At 33.1% G+C, this 19,859-nt stretch overlaps 1 protein-coding gene across 1 annotated transcript in view; it reads left to right on the top strand.

Annotated features, from left to right (window-relative positions):
- NDUFS4 (NADH:ubiquinone oxidoreductase subunit S4) overlaps window positions 1–19,859 on the top strand; it is a 116,952-nt gene that overhangs the window by 27,694 nt on the left and 69,399 nt on the right. Inside the window, exon 4 of the mRNA XM_020997997.1 lies at window positions 10,443–10,521. Within this exon, the coding sequence (XP_020853656.1) occupies window positions 10,443–10,521 (79 nt within the window). The remainder of the gene's footprint in view (window positions 1–10,442; window positions 10,522–19,859) is intronic.

Raw genomic sequence — 19,859 nt, 5'->3', positions numbered from 1 at the left:
TAATTTAAAATAATTGAAATTGTTCTTTTTGTACTTCAGTGATATTCTCACCTTATAGTATAGTTTAAGGTCTGATGCTGCTGATTCTACTTCCTTCATATGCTTTTTTCCCTGGTTTCATTGTAGTTCCTGCCCTTTTGTTCTTCCAAAAGAACTGTTATTTTTTTTAACTCTGTAAAATAATCTTTTAGTAATTTAATTGGGATGACATTGAATAAATAGGTTAGTTAGGTAAAATTGTAATTTTAAAAATCATATTGGCTTCACCTACCCATAAACACTAAATATTCAGTTATTTAGATCTGAGTTTATTTGTATAAAAAGTGTTTTATATTTATGTTCATATAGTTCCTGTGTCTGTTTTGGCAGGTATACACTCATGTATTTTATACTGTTTAGGTATTTTAAATGATCTTAAACAATATTGAATAATATTGTTGACACAGTACAGTTTCTTTATTTTTCACTTTTGATTAAAGCTATTTTAACTTTAACTTTGAGATCATGATTACTATCCCTGTTTTTTTTTACATACTAAATTCTACTCCTGCCTTTTATTTATCTTTGTGTGTATCTCTTATTTTTATAAATGTTTCCTGAAAGCAACATATTATTGAATTAAATTTTTTAATTTGTTATCTGTTTCTATTTTACAGGTAAATTTGCCCCGTTTACATTCTAAGCAACAATTATTTGTTGTATATTTTCTTCCTTCATATTTTTCCTCACTGTCCTTCTAACCCTATTTTCCCTATCCCTCCTCACTCCTCTGTCTTTACTTCTATCTGCCCTCCTGTTCCTTAACCTACCTCTAAGAGTCCCTACCTTATCCTCTCTTCCTTCTCCCCCACTCTATCCCCTTGCCCTCTTATTTCTTTCTGAATTTAGAAGACTTTTATACCATTCTAGATATATATGTTGTTCCCCTTTTAACCCATTTTCCAATGATAGTAAGGTTCTAGCACTACCAGCCCTCCCCCCACTAGCTTCTTCTATATCAGTTTTTCCTTGTATGCCTCATTTTTATGAGATAATTGCTCCTTTTTATCTCTCCCTACAGTTTGTTTTTTTAGAATGACCCTGTTATACTCATCTCAGCCCAAGCCTTTCTTTCAAACTATATATATGTGTGTGTGTGTGTGTATATATATCTTTATATATATATATAATGATAACAATCATAAGAGTACTGCTAATATTTTCATGTAAGTTTTCCTCCTGGGATCTCTGTCAGGTGGTGATTGGTGGATTATTTCTATTTCTTCTTTGCCTTCTTGTTCTAGAACTTCAGGGTAATTTTCTTTGATAATTTCTTGTAATATTGTTTCAAGATTCTTTTTTTATCGTAATTTTCAGGTAGTCTGACAAATCTTATTTCTTCTCAACCTGTTCTCCAGATCAGTTGTTTTTCTGATAAGATTTTCCCTTTCTTTTTTATTTTTTCATTTTTTGGTGTGTTTTATGATTTCTTGCTGTCTTAGAACATCATTAGCTATTCCTTGTCCAATTCTAATTTTCAAGGAATTATTTTATTCCTTATGTTTTTGATTCTCTATTTCTAGTTGATTGACTTTCTTTTCATAATTTTCTTGATTTTCTTGGATTGCTCTTATTTTTTTTTCTTCTAATTTTTCCTATATCTCTCTTATTTGATTTTTGAAGTCCTTTTAAAGTTTTCTCAAGAAGTCTTTTTGTGCTTAGGACAATTTGATGTTCCTCATTGTAAAAGGAGTGGCTTTTTTAACTCCATTATCTTCCTCTGACTATGAACCCAGATCTTCTCTATCCCCATAGTAACTGTCTATGGTTGGGTTCTTTCTCCGTTGCTTACTAATTTTTATTTTTATTTTTTGTTTAATTTTGTTTTTTTAGCAGCTATTAGTGTAATCAAGTTGTAGTCCCTAGATATGGGGAATGATACCCAAAGCCTCAAGTCCTTCTTACTGTTATTTTCTCAGGTGTGTCTCAAGTCTGTCTCAGGGTACATCTTAGGGCTCTTCTCTCCACTCCTTAGCCACAGTGAGGGCCCCTAGCCATACTGTCCCACAGATGATCTTGTTCCCTGCAATCTCTCTGGTGGCTGTAAACTACAGCTGTCCTCTCTGCCCTTGAACTGAAACCAAGAACTATGCTGTCCTGTAAGTTCCCACAGCCAGCAGGTCCCTGCTCCTCTGCTAGCTTCTTCTCCCCACAGCACAGCTGTTTGTCTCTGGACAATGGAAGGTCCTTCAGTCTTTTCCTGCTCAGCCATCAGATCCCCATGCTATCTGGAGATGAAAGTTTTTAAAGCCGAGGCTGCTACTCGACCCAGCTACCCCCAGGGCTGGTTGTTTATTGATTTTGCAGAGTCTGCCTGGAGATGTTTGCACTTCATTTAGGCCAAACCTCTGTCCTTGGAGGTAGAGTCATTCTTGGGGCCTTCTCAAATTGTTTTAGAAGGACAAAGGCTGAGGCAAGAGTCAAAAGTTTTCTAATCTATTCTGCCATCTTCCCAGAATCCTTTTCTTTTTTTCCGCCTTAATTTCTTACAGCACAATACAGTTATCCTTTTTACATCTAGGGGTTAGAGCCGCTGGGCCCTTGCACTCTGGAAAAGCTGTATAAAGTTCTCTGTTGGTACCAGAGAAGAAATCTGTTTTTTCTTTTTCTTTTATGCAGCGTTTACAGTACCTTATTGTAAAAGTTGGGTTAAGTATTTGTTAATAGGCTCTGTGTCATCTGCTGACCTTCAGGTGTCATCTGTGGCTTTTACAAAACTCCTCCAAAATTCCCATTTAATTTTTTATGCCCACCTGTGATATATTGAAACTGTGATGGGGAAAGTTTCAATGTGTAAGAGATAACTGCAGTATTATTTCACATGCCACAGTTTATTCAGCCACTCCTCAGTTGATGGGCTGCCACCACAAAAAGAGCTATTATAAATATTTGTATGCATGTGGGTCCTTTTCCTCTTTCTTTGATATCGTTGGGTTTTGAGCTAATAGTGGTATTGCTGGGTCAAAGTATATGCACAGTTTAATTGTTTTGGGGGCATAGTTCCGAATTGTTTTCCAGAATGATTGAACAAGTCTACCACTCTACCAACAGTGCTTTAATATACCTATTTTCCCACAGTCCTTCCAGCATTTGTCATTTTCCTTCTTTTTTTTTTTGTCATCTTAACCAATATGATGGGTGTGAGGTGGTACCCCAGAGTTCTTTTAATTTGCATTTCTCTGATTATTAGTGGTTTAGAACATTTCTTCATTTCTTCTGAAAACTGCCTAGTCAGGACCCTTGACCATTTTTCAATTGGGGAATACCTCATATTGTAAATTTTGCTCAATTTCCTGTGTATCTTAAAATGATAACTTTGCTATAGAAACTTAATGCAAAGATTTTCTTCTCAGTTTCCCATTTTACTTCTAATTTTAGTTGCATTCATTTGTGTAAAAACTTTTTAAATTCTATGTAACCAAATAATTAATTTTATCTCCTGTGAAACTATCTTTTGTTTGTTAATGAGCTTTTCCTCTAAATTTTAAGAGGTAATTTATTCCACTAATTTGCTTATTGTCACTCTTTAAATCATGTTCCTATTTTGAGCTTATCTTGGTATACAGTGAGAGATGTTGGCCTATACCTAATTTCTGCCAGTACTTTCCCATTTTTCCATCAGTTTTTATTGAATTGTGAGCTTTTGACCCAATAGCTGTGCTCATTTGCTTCTGTACATTGTGTGCCTAATCATTTCCACTGGTCAGCCTCTCTATCTGTTACCCAATGCCAAAATGTTTTGATGATTACAGCTTTGTAATAAAATTTGACACCTAGTATTGTCAGACTCCCTTCTTTCTTTTTCATTTTCCCCCCATTGATTCCCTTGATATTCTTTTTGTTCCTCCAAATGAATTTTGTTATTAATTTTTCTAGCTTTATAAAGTAATTAATTGGTAGTTTAATTGGTATGGCACTGAATAAGTAAATCAATTTAAGTAGTGTCATTTGTATTATATTAGCTCATCCTACCCATGAGCAATTGATATTTCTCCAGTTTTTTAGATTTGTTTCTGTGTGAAAAATGTTATATTATTTTGTTCATATAATGTGTGTCTTGTCAGGTGGACTGCTAAATATTTTATGTTGTCTGTGGTTATTTTAAACAGAATTTTTCTTTCTCTTCCTGTTAGATTTCAGTGGTAACATAAAGAAATGGGGATGATTTGTGTGGATTTATTTTATGCCCAGCAACTCTGTAGAAGTTAATTGTTTTGATTAGTTATTTAGTTAACTTGCTAGGGTTCTCAAAGTAAACCATCATATCTTCTGCAAAAAGTAATAGTTTGTTTTTTGATTATGCTTATTTCTCCAGTTTCTTTTTATTGTCTTATTGCTATAGCTAGCATTTCTAGAATAATATTGAATAGTAATGGTGATAATAGACATCCCTGCTTTACCCTGGATCTTATTGGAAGGACTTCTAACCTATCCCCATTATAGATAATGTTTGCTTTTGGTTTTAGATAGATACTACTTATAATTTCAAGGAAAATTCCACTTCTTTTCTTTCTAGCATTTTTTTAAAACAGGAATAGGTATTGTATTTTGTAAGAAGCTCTTTCTGCATCTATTCAAATAGTCATATGATTTTTCCTAGTTTTATTATTAATATGATCAATTATGCTTATAATTTTCCTAATATTTAACCCAACTTGTATTCCTGGTATAAATCCAACTTGAACATAGTGTATCTGATTTTTGTGATATATTGCTATGGTCTCCTTACCAATATTTTATTTATAATTTTTACATCAGTGTTCATTAGAGAAATTAGTTTGTCATTTTATTTTTCTGTTTTGACTCCCGGGGGGGGTGTAGACAATATTTGTGTCTCAGAAGAAATTTGTTAGGATTTCTTCTTTATCTGTTTTTTAAAAAACAGTTTATATAGTATTGGAATTAATCATTCTTTAAATATTTGGTAGAATTCACTTGTAAATCCATCTGGTCCTGGGATGGGATTTTTTTAGGAAGTTCTATGGCTTGTTCAATTTCTTTTTATAAAATAGAGTAATTTAAATATTCTCATTCCTATTCTGTCAACCAGGAAATTGATTTATCTCTAAATATCCATCTGTTTCATTTAGCTTGTCAATTTTATTGGCATATAATTCAGAAATAAAGTCCCTAATAACTGCTTTTGTTTCATCTTCACTGGTTGTGAATTTACCTTTTTCATTTTTTTATTCTTCTAAATTTGGTTTTCTTTCTTTTTCTTAATCAAATTAGCTAATGGCTTATCTACTTCATTGAGTTTTTTCTCAAAAAATTCCTAGTTTAATTAATTTGGCGTTTATTTTGTTTAGTTATTTTTTTTAAATTTTGTTAATCTCTCCTTTGTGGGAATGTGTATTTTGGTGTTTAATTAGGAGGTTTTAATATGTTGGTGTTCTAGTTTTCTTAGCTGTGTGTCTAATTCACTGATCTGCTCTTCATCTCTTTTATTGATGAACAAGTTTAGAGATATGAATTTTCCCCAGATTACTATTTTGGCCGGCTACACATTTTGGTGTGTTGTCTCATCATTGTTATTATTTTTCATGAAATTATTGTATGTTTTTATAATTTATTCTTTTATCTCCATTTTTTAGGGTTATGTTATTTAGTTTCCAATTAATTTTTTATTTGTTTCAAGGACCCTTTATTGAATGTAAAGTCTTATTACATTATGGTCAATAAAAGATACATTTGATTTCTCTGTTTTTCTGCATTTGTTTGTGAGGTTTTTTATGTCCTAGTACATAATCAGTTTTTGTGACTGTGTCACGGATGGCTGAGAAATAGGTGTACTCCTTTCTGTTCTCATTCATTAATCTCCAAAGATCTGTCATATTTAACTTTTCTAAAATTCTATTCAGGTCCTTAATTTGATTTATATAGTTCTGAGAGGAGTAAATCGAGCCCCCTCCCCACTATTATAGTTTTACTGTCTTAATTCTTCGTGTAACTCATTTTACTTTTCATGTAAGAATTTAGATGCGATGTCATTTGGTGCACAAGTTTATTACTGATATTAGTCCATTGTTTATGGTTCCTTTTAACAAGATGTAGTATTCCTGCTTACCTCTTTTAATTATGACTGGTTTTGCTTTTATCTGAGATCATTATATTGCTCCTACCTTTTTCACTTCAGCTGAAGCATACAAGATTCTGCTCCATCCTTTTAACTTATGTATCTTTGTGTTTCAAATGTGTTTCTTGTAAACAAAACAAAACAGACTTTATCATTGGATTTTGGTTTCTAACACATTCTGCTATCTTCCTTTTTAGAGCTGTCTTCATTCCATTCACATACCTAGTTCTGATTGTTCTGTATTTTCTTCTATTATTCTATTCTTTTATACTTATCCTCACTTAATGGGTTGGTCACAACCTCTCAGTGCCACTAGCAGCTCTCTAAGACTGCAAGTAACAAATGAGTTGCCAATGTGCATTTGTAGAAGGAGTTGCTACACTTAAAATTTCCTACCTTGGTATGTCCCTTGGCCAAGCTAATTAATGAATTAATGTCCCCAAACTGGAGATAGTTCAACAGCCAATGCTTTCAAAATTATCTAATCATAGGAAAATAGTACTAGACCTGAAAAATATCTAACTTTTTAAATAAACTAACCAACTCAAGGTTCAATTTCCTATGTAGCTAAGAAATCATATAAACTAAATTTATCCTAAGAGAAAATACCATTTCTAAAATGTAACAGAGTTAAATGAATAGATACTTTGAATGTTTTGTGAAAAAAAAAACAAAACCCTGTACTTTTGTAGAATTCATTTAAATTGTGGCTTCCTGATGGCTTAAATCTAATTTACCATTTGTGAAATCCCAAATGACCATATTGAATAGTACTGAAGAGTACAGATTTTTGGTCCACTCTGTTTTACAAAAAACATTTATGTTGATTAATTTCAGTTTTTAGTTGAATTCTTTCGAAATTTAAACTTACTAATATTTTAACTCCCTATCTGTTCTGAATTTTGTGCCTCCATCATCACTTAATAAGAATTGCTTCCTCTCTTTTGTAAATAGATATTTGCCATTAAACCAGTTTTACTAATTTATATACTCAGTTGAGAGACAGTATAGCAGAATGGATAAAAAGAGCTGGCATTGTAGTTAAAAAGACCTGGGATTTAGTCCCACCTCTGCCACATACTGACTTAGTAACCTTGGGCAAGTCACTTTACCTCAATATCTAGGTATCTCTAAGATTGAAAGTTTCAAAGAAGGTTTCTCCTTGCCTTGGTAGAAGCTTCTTCCTCATTAGGCCATGGAACCCCAGTTCTAATCCCTATCCCTAACCTGTATACACTTGGTTAAAATACCTTTTCTTGATTTCTGATTGCCTTCCAGCTCTCACATTTTGGATTCTGTGGTTCCGTCTAGCTTTAATATTTTATATTCTAATTTTTTTAAGGTTTTCATATGGGAGAGGAATTAATCTTGTTTTTCTTTTTTAATTAATTAGTTTTTAGTTTTCAGCATTAATTTCCATAAACTTTTGAGTTTTAAATTTTCTCCTCTTCCCTCCCCCCCACCTTCTCCAAGAAGGTGTGCAATCTCATGTAGGCTCTACATATACTTTCTTATTAAACATATTTTCACATTAGTCATGTTGTAAAGAAGAATTACAACAAATGAGAGGAACCATGAGAAAGAAGAAACAAAACAAAAAAAGAGACAGAGACAGAGACAGAGGCAGAGACAGAGCGAGCAAATAGTATTCTTTGATCTGCATTCAGATTCCATAGTTCTTTTTCAGGATGTGGATAGCTTTTTCCATCATGAGTCTTTTGAAGATGTCTTAAATCCTTACATTGCTGAGAAGAGCTAAGTCTATCAAATTCAGTCATCACACAATGTGGCTATTACCATGTACAGTGTTCTCCTGATTCTGCTCACTTCACGCAGCATCAGTTCATATAAGTCCTTCCAGGTTTTTCTGAAGTCCACCTGCTCATCATTTCTTACATAGCACAATAGTTTTCCATTACATTCATATACCACAACTTATTCAGCCATTCCCCAACTGATGGGCATCCCCTTGATTTCCAATTCTTGGCTACCGCAGAAAGAGCTGCTATATTTTTGTGCATGTGGGTCCTTTTCCCATTTTTATAATCTCTTTGGGATATAGCCCTCCAAGTGGTATTACTGGGGTAAAGGGTATGCATAGTTTTATGGCCCTTTGTGCATAGTTCCAAATTGCTTTCCAGAATGGTTGAATCAGTTCACAACTCCACCGACAATGCAAATTTATCTTGTTTTTGCTTGATGCCAGAGAGCAGAACTAAGAGCAATGAGTCAAAGTTGCAAAGAGTGAAACTTAGGATAAATTTCTAATTGCTAACAATTAGAATTTCATGTGCTACCTTGGTTCTCCCTCTCTGGAGGTTTTCAGTCAAGTTTGGATGCCCAGTTCCTGGCTTTGTTGTGAAAAGGGATTCTTCTTCTGTTATGGGCTGTACTTAGATGCTGAAGTTGCTTCCAACTCTAAAATTCTCTGAGTGATAAATCTATACTACCAAATTTGGGGGGGCTGTGGATAATTGGATGTCCCCTGCTCCCATGAGCAAATAATATTTTAGTATTCTGATGCTTTTATTTATACTAACGACATTATTTTAAAAATTAGTTTAATTCACGGTGTAGCATATGTTAGACTTTTAGGTTATTTATCCTTAAAATTTGTATATTTGTAAATACTTAAAGAGTAAATTTTCCCAAATGATGGCTGCTTCCTAGATTAGATTTTAGAAATAGAAGAGACTACATCGGTCATGGGATTTATCTCCTTCAAATATACAGATAGAGAAAATCAAATCCTAGTTTGTAGCTTGTCTAATGTGATAGTTTTAATGTTGGATACTTAGGATGAAATTGTAGATAACATTACTAAATTACATAATTCCAATTTGAGACAGAATCACCTTCAAATTTTTGTACATTTGTTTGTAAGTGAAACAATTATTTTGCATGATCAGTAATCACATCTCAATTTATATTTTTATAGCATTAATTTCCTTAAGGTAGGTCATGTGTTTATTGAAAGTTGAATATTAGACAATCTCTAATACTGCCTAACATCTCTTATAATATTACAAATAATTATGTGTGTATATATACATATATATGTATATAATGTTTTCTGGTATAAATTTATCCAATGTTTTCTTTGACATGTTAAATGGTAATTTTATATGCCTATGGTAACTTTATATACCTACGGTCATTTTGTTTTCTGAAAGGAAATTTGTGGCTAACTTAAGGAATTGTGAAGTGTTAAAATAGTAGTCAGTCCATAAACATTGATTAAGGACCTGCTATGTGTCAAGCATTGTGCTAAAAGTTGGGCATACCAAAAGGAGCAAAAAAAAGTCCTGCTCTCAAGGAGTTTCCAATCTAGTGGAGGAAACAACAATTCATAATTATAAACAAACAAGCAATAAACAGCATAAATAAGTAAGAGAGGGAAGGTGTTAGAATTAAGAGGGTCTGGGAAATAGTATTAGAAATCAACTATCATTAGCCAAATATCCATCACACTTCACTAATAGAAACTATGAAGTGTACTTGAAATAGGAAGTCTCAGTTTTAAGAACTTCTTTTTGAAGAAGAATACAAATATAAAGGAGCTAGATTTAAAAAAAAACTGTACCTTTTTAAAATATTGAAAAATTTCCCTCACTCACTGGAAGCAGTTGATAATGAGCCACTTAATATTTTACAGGTATATCATTTGTTTAGGGTTAGAAGTTATATGAAAATAATGGTTCTTGTTTGAAGAATACATTCTTGTGTTAATTCCATTCGTTAATAAATTTTTTGTTCCTGAATTTTTAACAACTGAATTTTTGAACCAAAGTAGTTAAACTAATTGTTAGATTAAAATAATTATGAAGGAAGGTCATACCTAGTTGGATTTTTTTAAAATTGTGATGAAAATTTTTCAGTTTTAATATCCCATTATTAAACTGTACAATTGTACTTTACACTATTAAGAATATACTTAAGATTTTTTCCTTCTGATGCCATCATTTAGGGATCAGAGTTCCAGAATAGTTGCTTCAGCTTTGTATTTTCTGTCTGTTCGTGACAAACTAGCTACTGTACATTCACATAGAGCAGTACAGTCCTTGCCACTGGCAGTCTCTCTGTGTGACACAGAGCCTGTAGACTGACATAAAGTTCAGCCTGTTGTGAACTGTTAAGTGGGAGCCTGCCAAAAACTCAGCAGACAGAACTAATTGGGGAGAAAAAGGATTTTTGTGCCCTCATTTCTCTTCTTTCATTTTTTTTTTACAAGACGGATATTGTTAAAGTAACTTGTTTATGTAAGATTTGTCTGCTTCTATTTTCTCGTTGCATGAATCATTTTTTAACTTCAAGTCTTACACTGCAGGTCACTGAGCACTTCCACATGGTGGCTGGCAAAGGACCAAACTCAAGACACGCAACTCATCACAGTTGATGAAAAATTGGTAAGGGTTTTTTACAACATACTGCTACAATTCTGCCTTCAGGTTATTTCTGCACAATAGGCATTCAGGATGGCATTCTGTGCTCCTTGAGTAAAGAAATATAAATTTTAACATCCAGATTTAAACAGAAACATTAGTAAGTCACAAGAAGATAATCTGTGAATTAAAGTACCATATGCAATCACATACACAAATATTAAGCAACAAATATGAAATTGTGAAAGGCCTAGATCATAGTGGTTATATTGTGGTCAAGTTGCAATGAGTAATTGATTTTGTTTTTGTTTTATAAATGTACTGTTTTTTTAATTCCCTGGTTTATATTCCCATTTAATTAATTGCAACGTATTTGCCAATACTTTAAAAAATCAAATGTATTAGGTTTTCCTTTTTGCTAAAGAAATAAAGTTTAAAGAACTATGCAAAGTTATTTTACTGTATACATACCTCATTTCTGCATATGCATGAAGGTTAGGTTACAACTAGAAACAAATGCACAACATTCTTCTGTTAATCAGTAGCAGATTAGAATTTTGGCAGCAATCACTTATAAAATTTTTCAATGTGTGGTCTGTTACTTTAGATGCAACCTGATATTTATGCTTGTATGCAACAATGGCATAATTTTTGTAAAACTTCCAAGACTTCTGGTGAAAATGTGTCATAGCATAAACCTGTTTTTCATTGTATTTTTGAATTACTGTTATAGAATACATGGGTGTGTTTCTTGATTATGCCTCTTCTGTTTGTTCTTCACCCTTATATTGCTCACCTTTGTGCAGGAAAAGGTACCTAAAATATTTGAAGCAGAATGCTAGAAATGTACATTCATATATACAAAAGCTCCTGAAACATAACATTGCATGTTTAAATAATGAATACTTAGGATCTTGTGCTTGCGTATATTATGTCTTAAGTCTTCTATACATTGCAGTTTGAGTTCAGTACCTATGTGTTTGATTTTATTAGTTTAAACAAATTTAAAACTGATGAATTAAAATTATATGTATATAGATATGATATATAGATATAAATTAAAATGTGCTTTGATTTTTTATGTAGATTATGATCCCATGTTAATTTTATATAAAAACAGTGACTATTCAGTAGTCAGATGTACCTTTTAAGTTAGCCTTGGAATTACTTATAATTCAAGACCTATAGAGGTGAATGCCAATTGGTCTGTAATGTTCTTGTGCTGTGCTTAGTTTATAAACTTTGGGATGGTACTGTTTCTCCCATTTCACAAGTTTTGTGAATATAAATTAGATTAAGTTCAGCAGATAAATTTATTGAATACATGTTGTAAACAGTATGTTTCGTCTGCTTTCTGACACTCAAAAAAACATTTAAAAATTTTCATCTTCCTAGTCAATGGCCTGTTCTGTGGAGGAAATTTTTTTTTAATACTTCAGAGAAGGTGTTATTTCACAGCAATTGTTTCCTGTATACAGATATTAAAAAGCTATTAAACCTTTCTATGTATCTGAAATATGACTTGAAATTAATTTGTTTTATTTTTATGTTTCTATTTGGTTGTTACCTTTTTGTCAATTAAGATTAATAAATATAAGTATTTTACATTATCAATATCATTTTCTCATCTGTGAAGTGCTAGCATTGTAGTAGGTCAGGAATTCTTAACCTTTTTTCTTCTATGTACCCCTTTGACAATATCAAAGCCTAAAAAACCTTTCTAGGAAAAATGTTTTTGAATGCATAAAATAAAATACATAGGATTACAAAGGAAATCCATTATATTGAAATAACTATTAATTTTTTAAAAAATAAATAAAAGTTCACATGCTCCATGCTAATAAGAACCCTTGGGCTACATATTCTTACAAGTCTTTCTAGTTCTAAATCCTATGGTTCTATAACAAAATTATTCACAGAATCTCAAAACTTTAGAGTTGGAAAGGACCTCAGTGACTATATTAAGTGTAAATCATGAAAAAAAGAATATACCTGACAGGTGATTATCCAGGTTCCATTCATGGATCTCCATAATGGATCCCCTTTATGGAGGGGGAAACCTATCACCTCTCAAAATAAATGATTCTGCTTTTTGGGCAGATGTGGAAACTGAAGCAAACAGGGTGAAGTGACTTGCTCAGAGTCACATAGCTAATAAATATTTATGGCTGGATTTGAACTCAGGAAGATGAGTTCTCCTGATTTCAGGCCTGGTGCTCTATCCACTGTACCGCCTAGCTGCCCCAGTAGATTTGAGAATCATCAGCTTAGAGGATGATGAATTGAATTCCTGAGAGCTGATGAAATCACCAAATGAAGTAGTATTCAGGGAGAATAGAAGAGGGCCCATGGCAAAGCCCTGTGGAACACCCATAGTTAAAAGCTTTACCTGGATGAAGGTCCAGCAGAGAAGACTAAGAAGGGATGGTCATATAAGTGGGAGGAAAACCCAGGCAAGAGTTTTCCCAGAAAATACTAGTGAAAAGGGATGTATGGAGAAGAAGGTGATTGACAATGTCAAAAGCTGCAGAGAGATCAAGATATATGAGGACTGAAGTAAGGCCATTAGATTTGGCAAGAGCAGTTTTAATTGACTGATGAATTCAGAATACAGACTGCATAAAGTTAAGAGAGTCGTAGGAAAGATAAAATAGAAGAATCAACATAGACAGCCTTCTTAAGGAGTTTAGCCACGAAAGGCAGAAGATATGGGTTGGTAGCTAGCAGGGATGGATGGATCAAGTGAGATTTTTTTTTAGGATAGGGAGACCTACATGGGCATGATTTTAGAGGATAGGGAAGCAACCAGTACACATGGAGAGATTGAATGTTAGAGTGGAAGTGATAGGGCAAACTGCTGGAGAAGACATTATGAAATGGGATCTCTTATACACTGGGCACGGAGAAGGATCATTTCATTATGTGAGAGGAGGTAAAAGATAGTGGCGGAAGGCATCTGGATGTTGTGAGGTGAGGACAGGAAAAAAGAGAGCCCTTGGCTTATGGCCTTAATATTTTTAGTAAAATATTAAGATTCTTAGCTGAGAGAGAGTGGGAGAGGAGCCACTGGAGGTTTGAAGAGGAATGAAAAGGTTTGAAAGAGCCACTGTGGTGAGTGAACTTGTGAGTTAATTAGGGAGGTGCAAAATGATTGCCTTGTAACAGTGAGGGCCCAGTTGAGCTTATGTAACATGAATTGGTAGGGGATCAAATCAACAGTTTCCTGATTTTTATCTCAAATGCCTTCATAACTGGGTTGGAGACTATAAAATGACTTTTCTCCTCTTCCCTAAAAGAGAGGATGAGAGGAAGAATAGTATTTTTCCTTTTCCAGCAGGAGGCAGGAAAACTCATCTTTATGGAATAACATTTTTTCACCTTACCCAAAGGCAGGAGACTGGTTCCAGATGGGATGGTATTTTTCTTCTTCCTCTAGGAAACTGGAAACTAGGCAGAAAACTTAGCAGGATAGAATGATATTTCTTCTATTACTTCAAAGGAGGAAGACTGGTGCTTAATGGAATGGCATTTTCTCTCCTCGATAAAAGACAGGGTTCTTTTTAAGGGAGTTTTTTTAGTTGTTGTGTATGAGATATTTGATGACAGTTTATTTTCTGGCTTTTTAGAAGCATAAAGAAGTACCTAGCATGCATAAAACATCAGTCCTCAGGAAACATTCACTTGTATTAATGACCTCTTTGCCAGACTTTTGTTCCCACACTTTTACATAAACAACCTTTAATAATTCTTCCTCACTTTGTTCTTCAGATCATAAGCCTACAAGAAAAGCATACAAAGTCTTTATGTTATAAAGATTATAAAGTCTTTTTAAAAACTTATTTGGGAACATAGTTTTAAAATTATTTTGTAGTCCATACAGCTATGTGTAGTACTTCTTACGGGTATTAAAGAAAGCATATAAATTATTATTTCTGTGGCCCCTAGCTTTTGTTGCAAGGAACACTCAGAATATGGAAGGGAAATGGGTGCCTTTCTTTGCCTTTGTACTTTATTAAGAGGGTAACTGTGTTTTGTATCTTCCATGCCTCATTTCCTTTCCTCTAGCACCTTTAATGAATATTTAAGTCTAATGATCTTGCTTACTGTTTTTTACATTTACTTGGACTGTGAGACATATATTTGTAGTATTTTTTTTTTAATTTTAGGTTGTTGATCAGTCAGACACAAAGGTGTGGGTTTATGATTTTCAACAGTCTTAAATTAGCTCTTTTAAAATGCCTTACTCCTTCTGTTGTCACATTTGCTTTATATTTACTTCCCACTGATATTAGACTTTTATTACAAGGGAAATTTTAAAATACCACTGAAAGACTATTAGAAGGCTGCCATTTTACTTTTAATGACTTAACAAAATATCACATTATTAATTTATCATTAGCATATCACTTAATTTAAAATTTTCATGTTGCTGTTATTCTTGCTAAATACCTGTGTTTATATAGGGGGCATAGAGTTCCAGTGGTTTTTGTTTTCTTGTAGGTTCCCATGTAATTGTCTTAATGATAGTAAACACCACTCATTTAAATTGTTAAAAGGCATTTGTAGAGTGTTGCAGAACTAGTTTTATACATGCAGTTTTAACACAAAAAGTTTTACTTAAAATGGCCTAATGTTTCTTATTTTTAGTATCAAATTCCTTTATTTTGTTTTTTATTTTAAGACTTGGGGGAGGGGGAAGGTGTCATTTTATTATGCTGTTCAACATTGTGACTTATTCTAAGCAGTGTGACCCTTCTTAAAAGTATTTTTTAGCAGGTAGGTAGATATGAAATGTCATTTCCAGTAGTTGTATTGTTACTAATTAGTTGTACTTTGTTTCATGGCAAGTAGGTCCTTTTTAATTAAAATACTATCTCACTTTAGACTTTGCTTCTTGCTGCTATTTGTTTTTTTAGAAGTAATTGCTATTAGATTAAGGAAGTAACAGAAGTAGCCCAGCTCAACTGACTGGGTAGTAGTAGTGCTTTTCAGAAGAATGTCTGCAGGCAACAAGTTATCTAACATCAGAAAAGTTTTTCTCTCACTAATAATTCTAATAGAGAAATGCTTGTCTTATGCCTTAGAAAGCTTTCATGAAAGTGCCTGATTTTAACAAACTTTCAAAAATAGCAAAATTGTTTGCTAATAGCAAAAGCATATGTTGCTTTTGGTTTTGAATATAGCCTATCTTAACAAATTTAATAACCAGTTTTTAAAAGTACACAAACTTGAATAATTGGTTTTAAAGAAGTGACTGGAAAAAGATTATAGACCAAATTTAATGGCTTAAACTTGCTTTGACTATTGGATTTTTTTTTATAAGGGTCAGTTTTCTTTTGGTGTATGGTAGTGCTATCTCTGGTAGATTATTGGAAGGGGGAGTGTCTGCTGCGATTGGGCTTATACAACCTCCTCGCATCTCAAGTGTCTGTTTTGTCTGGACTTTCCTCACGCAGCATTCTTGTGCAAAAATGTCAAGGCTTTAGTCTGGAGCACTGGGTCAAAGGATATGTCTCTTTGAAGGGGAGACAGGAGTTTTTTATGTTTTATTCACTAAGTAGTATTTCATTTTACATCAAAGAATAGCAGCCTTGGAGAGACTACCATGGTGGCAGTTCAGCATGCCTTTTTTTCCCCCTTAAAAACATCATTCCTGAGATTTTTCCAGCCTACAAATATGTGTATGTTCATAAATGAGAGAATACAAATGGAAAAAAAAGTAATGTTCACTGTGAGCTTAAATTTGTGGTGAACATTTGGACTAAAATGATCATTTTAAAATCTGGTAGTTTTTTATACTGTATGTATTGAAAAAAGAAGGTGAGTGAAACCTTAGAGCCCTGGCTTTAACTCAGTGCAGTAGGGAGGGACAATTCCTTAGAACAAGAATAATTGGGGGCAAAAGAATTATTCTTTAAGACTTAGGCATCATTGTTTGATATTTTCAGATTTATCACTGTTTATAATCAGTTATCAAATTATTTCTAAATGAGGAAAAGATGATATTCTGGTAAAACTAGATTTTTTAAAAACCCTTTTTGCCAAATTATTGGATAGGATGAGAGGTATGAATTCTATTACTGTCAATAATGGTCATTTTTATAGTGTAGAACATTATTAAGTTTTTAAAAAACTACTTCTAGTTATTTTCTCCTATTAGAGAACCCAACTGTGCATAATTAACATGTATATGATGAGTTAATAAATTGGAATTTTTTTCTAAATGACCCATTTTGTGAATGAATTCCTCTTTTTGGGGGGGGGAGAATATTTATAGATATGAATTCCTCTTTTAAAATCATTGATCAGCTTATATAAATAAAGATTAACAAATTATTTAAATGGTAGTAATGGTTCTACCATCATCATTTAATGTTTAACTTTATTTTGAAAACAGATATAGTAGCATTTATAATTAATGCATGCCATTTTAATTATCTTTATAAAGTAAATTTTAATTTATGTATTTTACTTTTTTCTAGACAGCAGTTATGAGAAAAGAGATTGCTCATTATCATGCTTTCTCAGAAAGTACTAATTAAAAATGCACTCATTTGCCTCTCACCAAACTGTATAAAATGAATTATCTATAAACTTAATGCCTAAAAAGCAAATAAAGAAATGAATACATTTTATGTATAAATGTACATAAACATCTATACATATATTTTATAGGATAACTGCTAAAGCTAGAAAAAGAAGATTTTACCTCTAGACCAAAACCAAGAAACCTTCAGCACTCGAAATAGAGAATTATTCTCTGTATTAAAATAAAAAAGGAACAAAAGATCTTTCCCCTAAAGTATTCATCCATCTCTTTTATCAGTGGTACTTAAACAATTAAAGCAGTATTTTTCTCCTTTGTTCTTGCTTGGAATACATGAACAAATGACAGTGCTGGAGAACTGAACTAGAATGTTTTATCTGTTGAAAGCTTGAAAGTCCTGTGTACCAATTAGCCAAATACAGTGAAGGTTTAAATTGTTAATAGCCACAATGTCTTTAATGCATAGACCTGTAGTACTCTAACTCTGTATAACAGTTCTTTATTGTCTGTCTCTTTTAAGGAGAGTAACTGTGTCATTTCTTTTCTTGCTCTACTACCTGCTGTATATGGAAATTCTGTATACTACTTTACACTTGCTTTCAATATTTAGAATTCTTACATATTATTACATAGGAATTTTTATTTTCACAAGGTGGAGGCCAGGTAATTATTTGTATGTTGGACTTTCAGTTTAAGGTGATGCATGTTTTAAGAAATTGCTACTGTGGGCTCTCTTGGTAATTAAGAATGCATTATCACAACTTTATCGATTTAAAATGTGTGTTATAGGATATGTTGTGGTGAGAAAGAAAGCATTGAAAATTATTTAGTTTAACCTTTGTATTGAGACGTATATGTATATGTGTATGTGTGTATGTGTGTGTGTATGTGTGCGTATATATATACACACATATATATGTATGCACACACACACACACACACACACACACACAAACAAATGACAGAAACATAGGCAACAAAGAGGGAGGAGACCAGTACAATGAGGGAACTCATGGGGAGAATAGAATCATTGGGAGGTGTGGGGCAAGTTAGGAAGACCTATAGTATCATGGATTTAGGTGAAAAGGTACCTAAGTGGAAACCAGTGTCTAGAGAAGTAAGTGACTTGCTCAGAGACACCCGGGTGGTAGTGACAGTTGTGAGATGGACTCAGGTTCTTTGACTCTACCCAGTGTTCTTTCCAATGTAGCACAATCAGTCAATCAACAAACATTAATTATTTACTTTGTGCTAAGCAGTGGTATTAAAAAGAAAAAGCAAAAATAGTCTCTGCCTTCCAATAACTTACAGTCTAATTGGGAAGACAGAATGTACGTACACAAGTACATACAACATAGATGGAAAGTAACCTTAGAGGCTGTAGGAACTGGTGAGTAGGAGACTGGGGGCATAGGGAAAGGCCTGTTGAAGGTGACATTTGAGTTTGGTCTTTAAGGAAGCTAGGGATTTTATGAAGTCATTATGGGGAGGGAGAGCATCCGAGACAGTAGAGACAGCAAATGCAAAGACACAAATAGGGGATAGGGATACCACCTGAACTAGTGCAATGAGTGTATGTATGTGGAGAAGTAAAAGATATGGAGGAAAAAATGACAAGATTTGGCAACTAATTGGATATGTGGAGTGGGAGTGAAGAGTCAAGGGTGACTCCAGTCTCCAGATATTTGAGTAGATGTCATCTGTCAGTGGAGATTAGACCTGTAATTCTTGGTCACAGAAGACAAAACTGAGAGTCATAGATAAAAGTTACAGAGAGGCAAATTTCAGCTCAATGAAAAGAAAAACTTCTTCATAATTAGAGGTTTAAAAAAAACCATGGTCTCTCCTGGGGTATAGTGAGTTCTTCCTTATTAGAGTTTTTTTTTTTTTGCTTTTTTCTAGGCAATTGGGGTTAAGTGACTTGTCCAGGGTCACACAGTTAGTACATGTTGTGTGTTGTATGTCTGTCTGAGACCATATTTGAACTCCTGATTTCAAGGCTGAAGCTCTATCCACTTTGCCACCTAGCTGCCCCTTATTGGAGATTTTCAAGTGGAGATTAGGTAACTATTTGTGAGTAATATTTGTTAAGGAAAGAATTCTTACTTAAATATGACCAAGACTGTGGCATCTGAGGTCTTTTCCAACCTGGAAATTCTGTGAGAGCCTGTTTTCTTGTTTCCTTGGATAAATCAAATAAATTGGATGCAATTATAATTCTATTGATCAGGAACCCTGATTAATATGTTTGTATTTGTCCCAGCACACAAGAACAAAGTGCTTTGTAGAGTGTACACTTAATAAATATTTGTTGAATTGATTCTAGTTTGCTTTGGGGGGTACCTATTTGTGTTTTCACATATAAACATATTCATATATGTGTATTTTTGTATGTAGAATGTGTATATATAGCATATGTATACACATGTATTCACTTGTTCAAATATATGCCAAATATGCATGTTTTGTGTTTTTAATGTATTTTTATATATATTTAGTGATTAAGCATGGTTGACTTGTTTTTGAAAAATAACACTACAATTTAGGTGGTTACTAGATAATGCCAAAAGTCAGGAATTCATAAAAATTCCCATCTAAATTCTAAAAAGGTCTGTTTTTATTATTTTCTGTATTAATTTTCTTTACATTTTAAATTCCATTTTAATTGATAAAACAGTAGTATATTGAGTAAATTAGCTTCTGAATAATTAAGCTCCTTCATAGCAAATCATTCCGTACGTTTAAAAAGAAAATTTGTGGTGAACTGAGGCCTTTCTAGTCCTCAGCAACTGGGTCTTGATTTAGCTGCTGTCCC

The sequence above is a fragment of the Phascolarctos cinereus genome, unplaced genomic scaffold (assembly GCF_003287225.1).
Source record: "Phascolarctos cinereus isolate Bilbo 61053 unplaced genomic scaffold, phaCin_HiC Scaffold_4;HRSCAF=312, whole genome shotgun sequence".
NCBI lineage: Eukaryota > Metazoa > Chordata > Mammalia > Diprotodontia > Phascolarctidae > Phascolarctos > Phascolarctos cinereus.
This window is presented reverse-complemented; position numbering and strand designations above follow the sequence as displayed.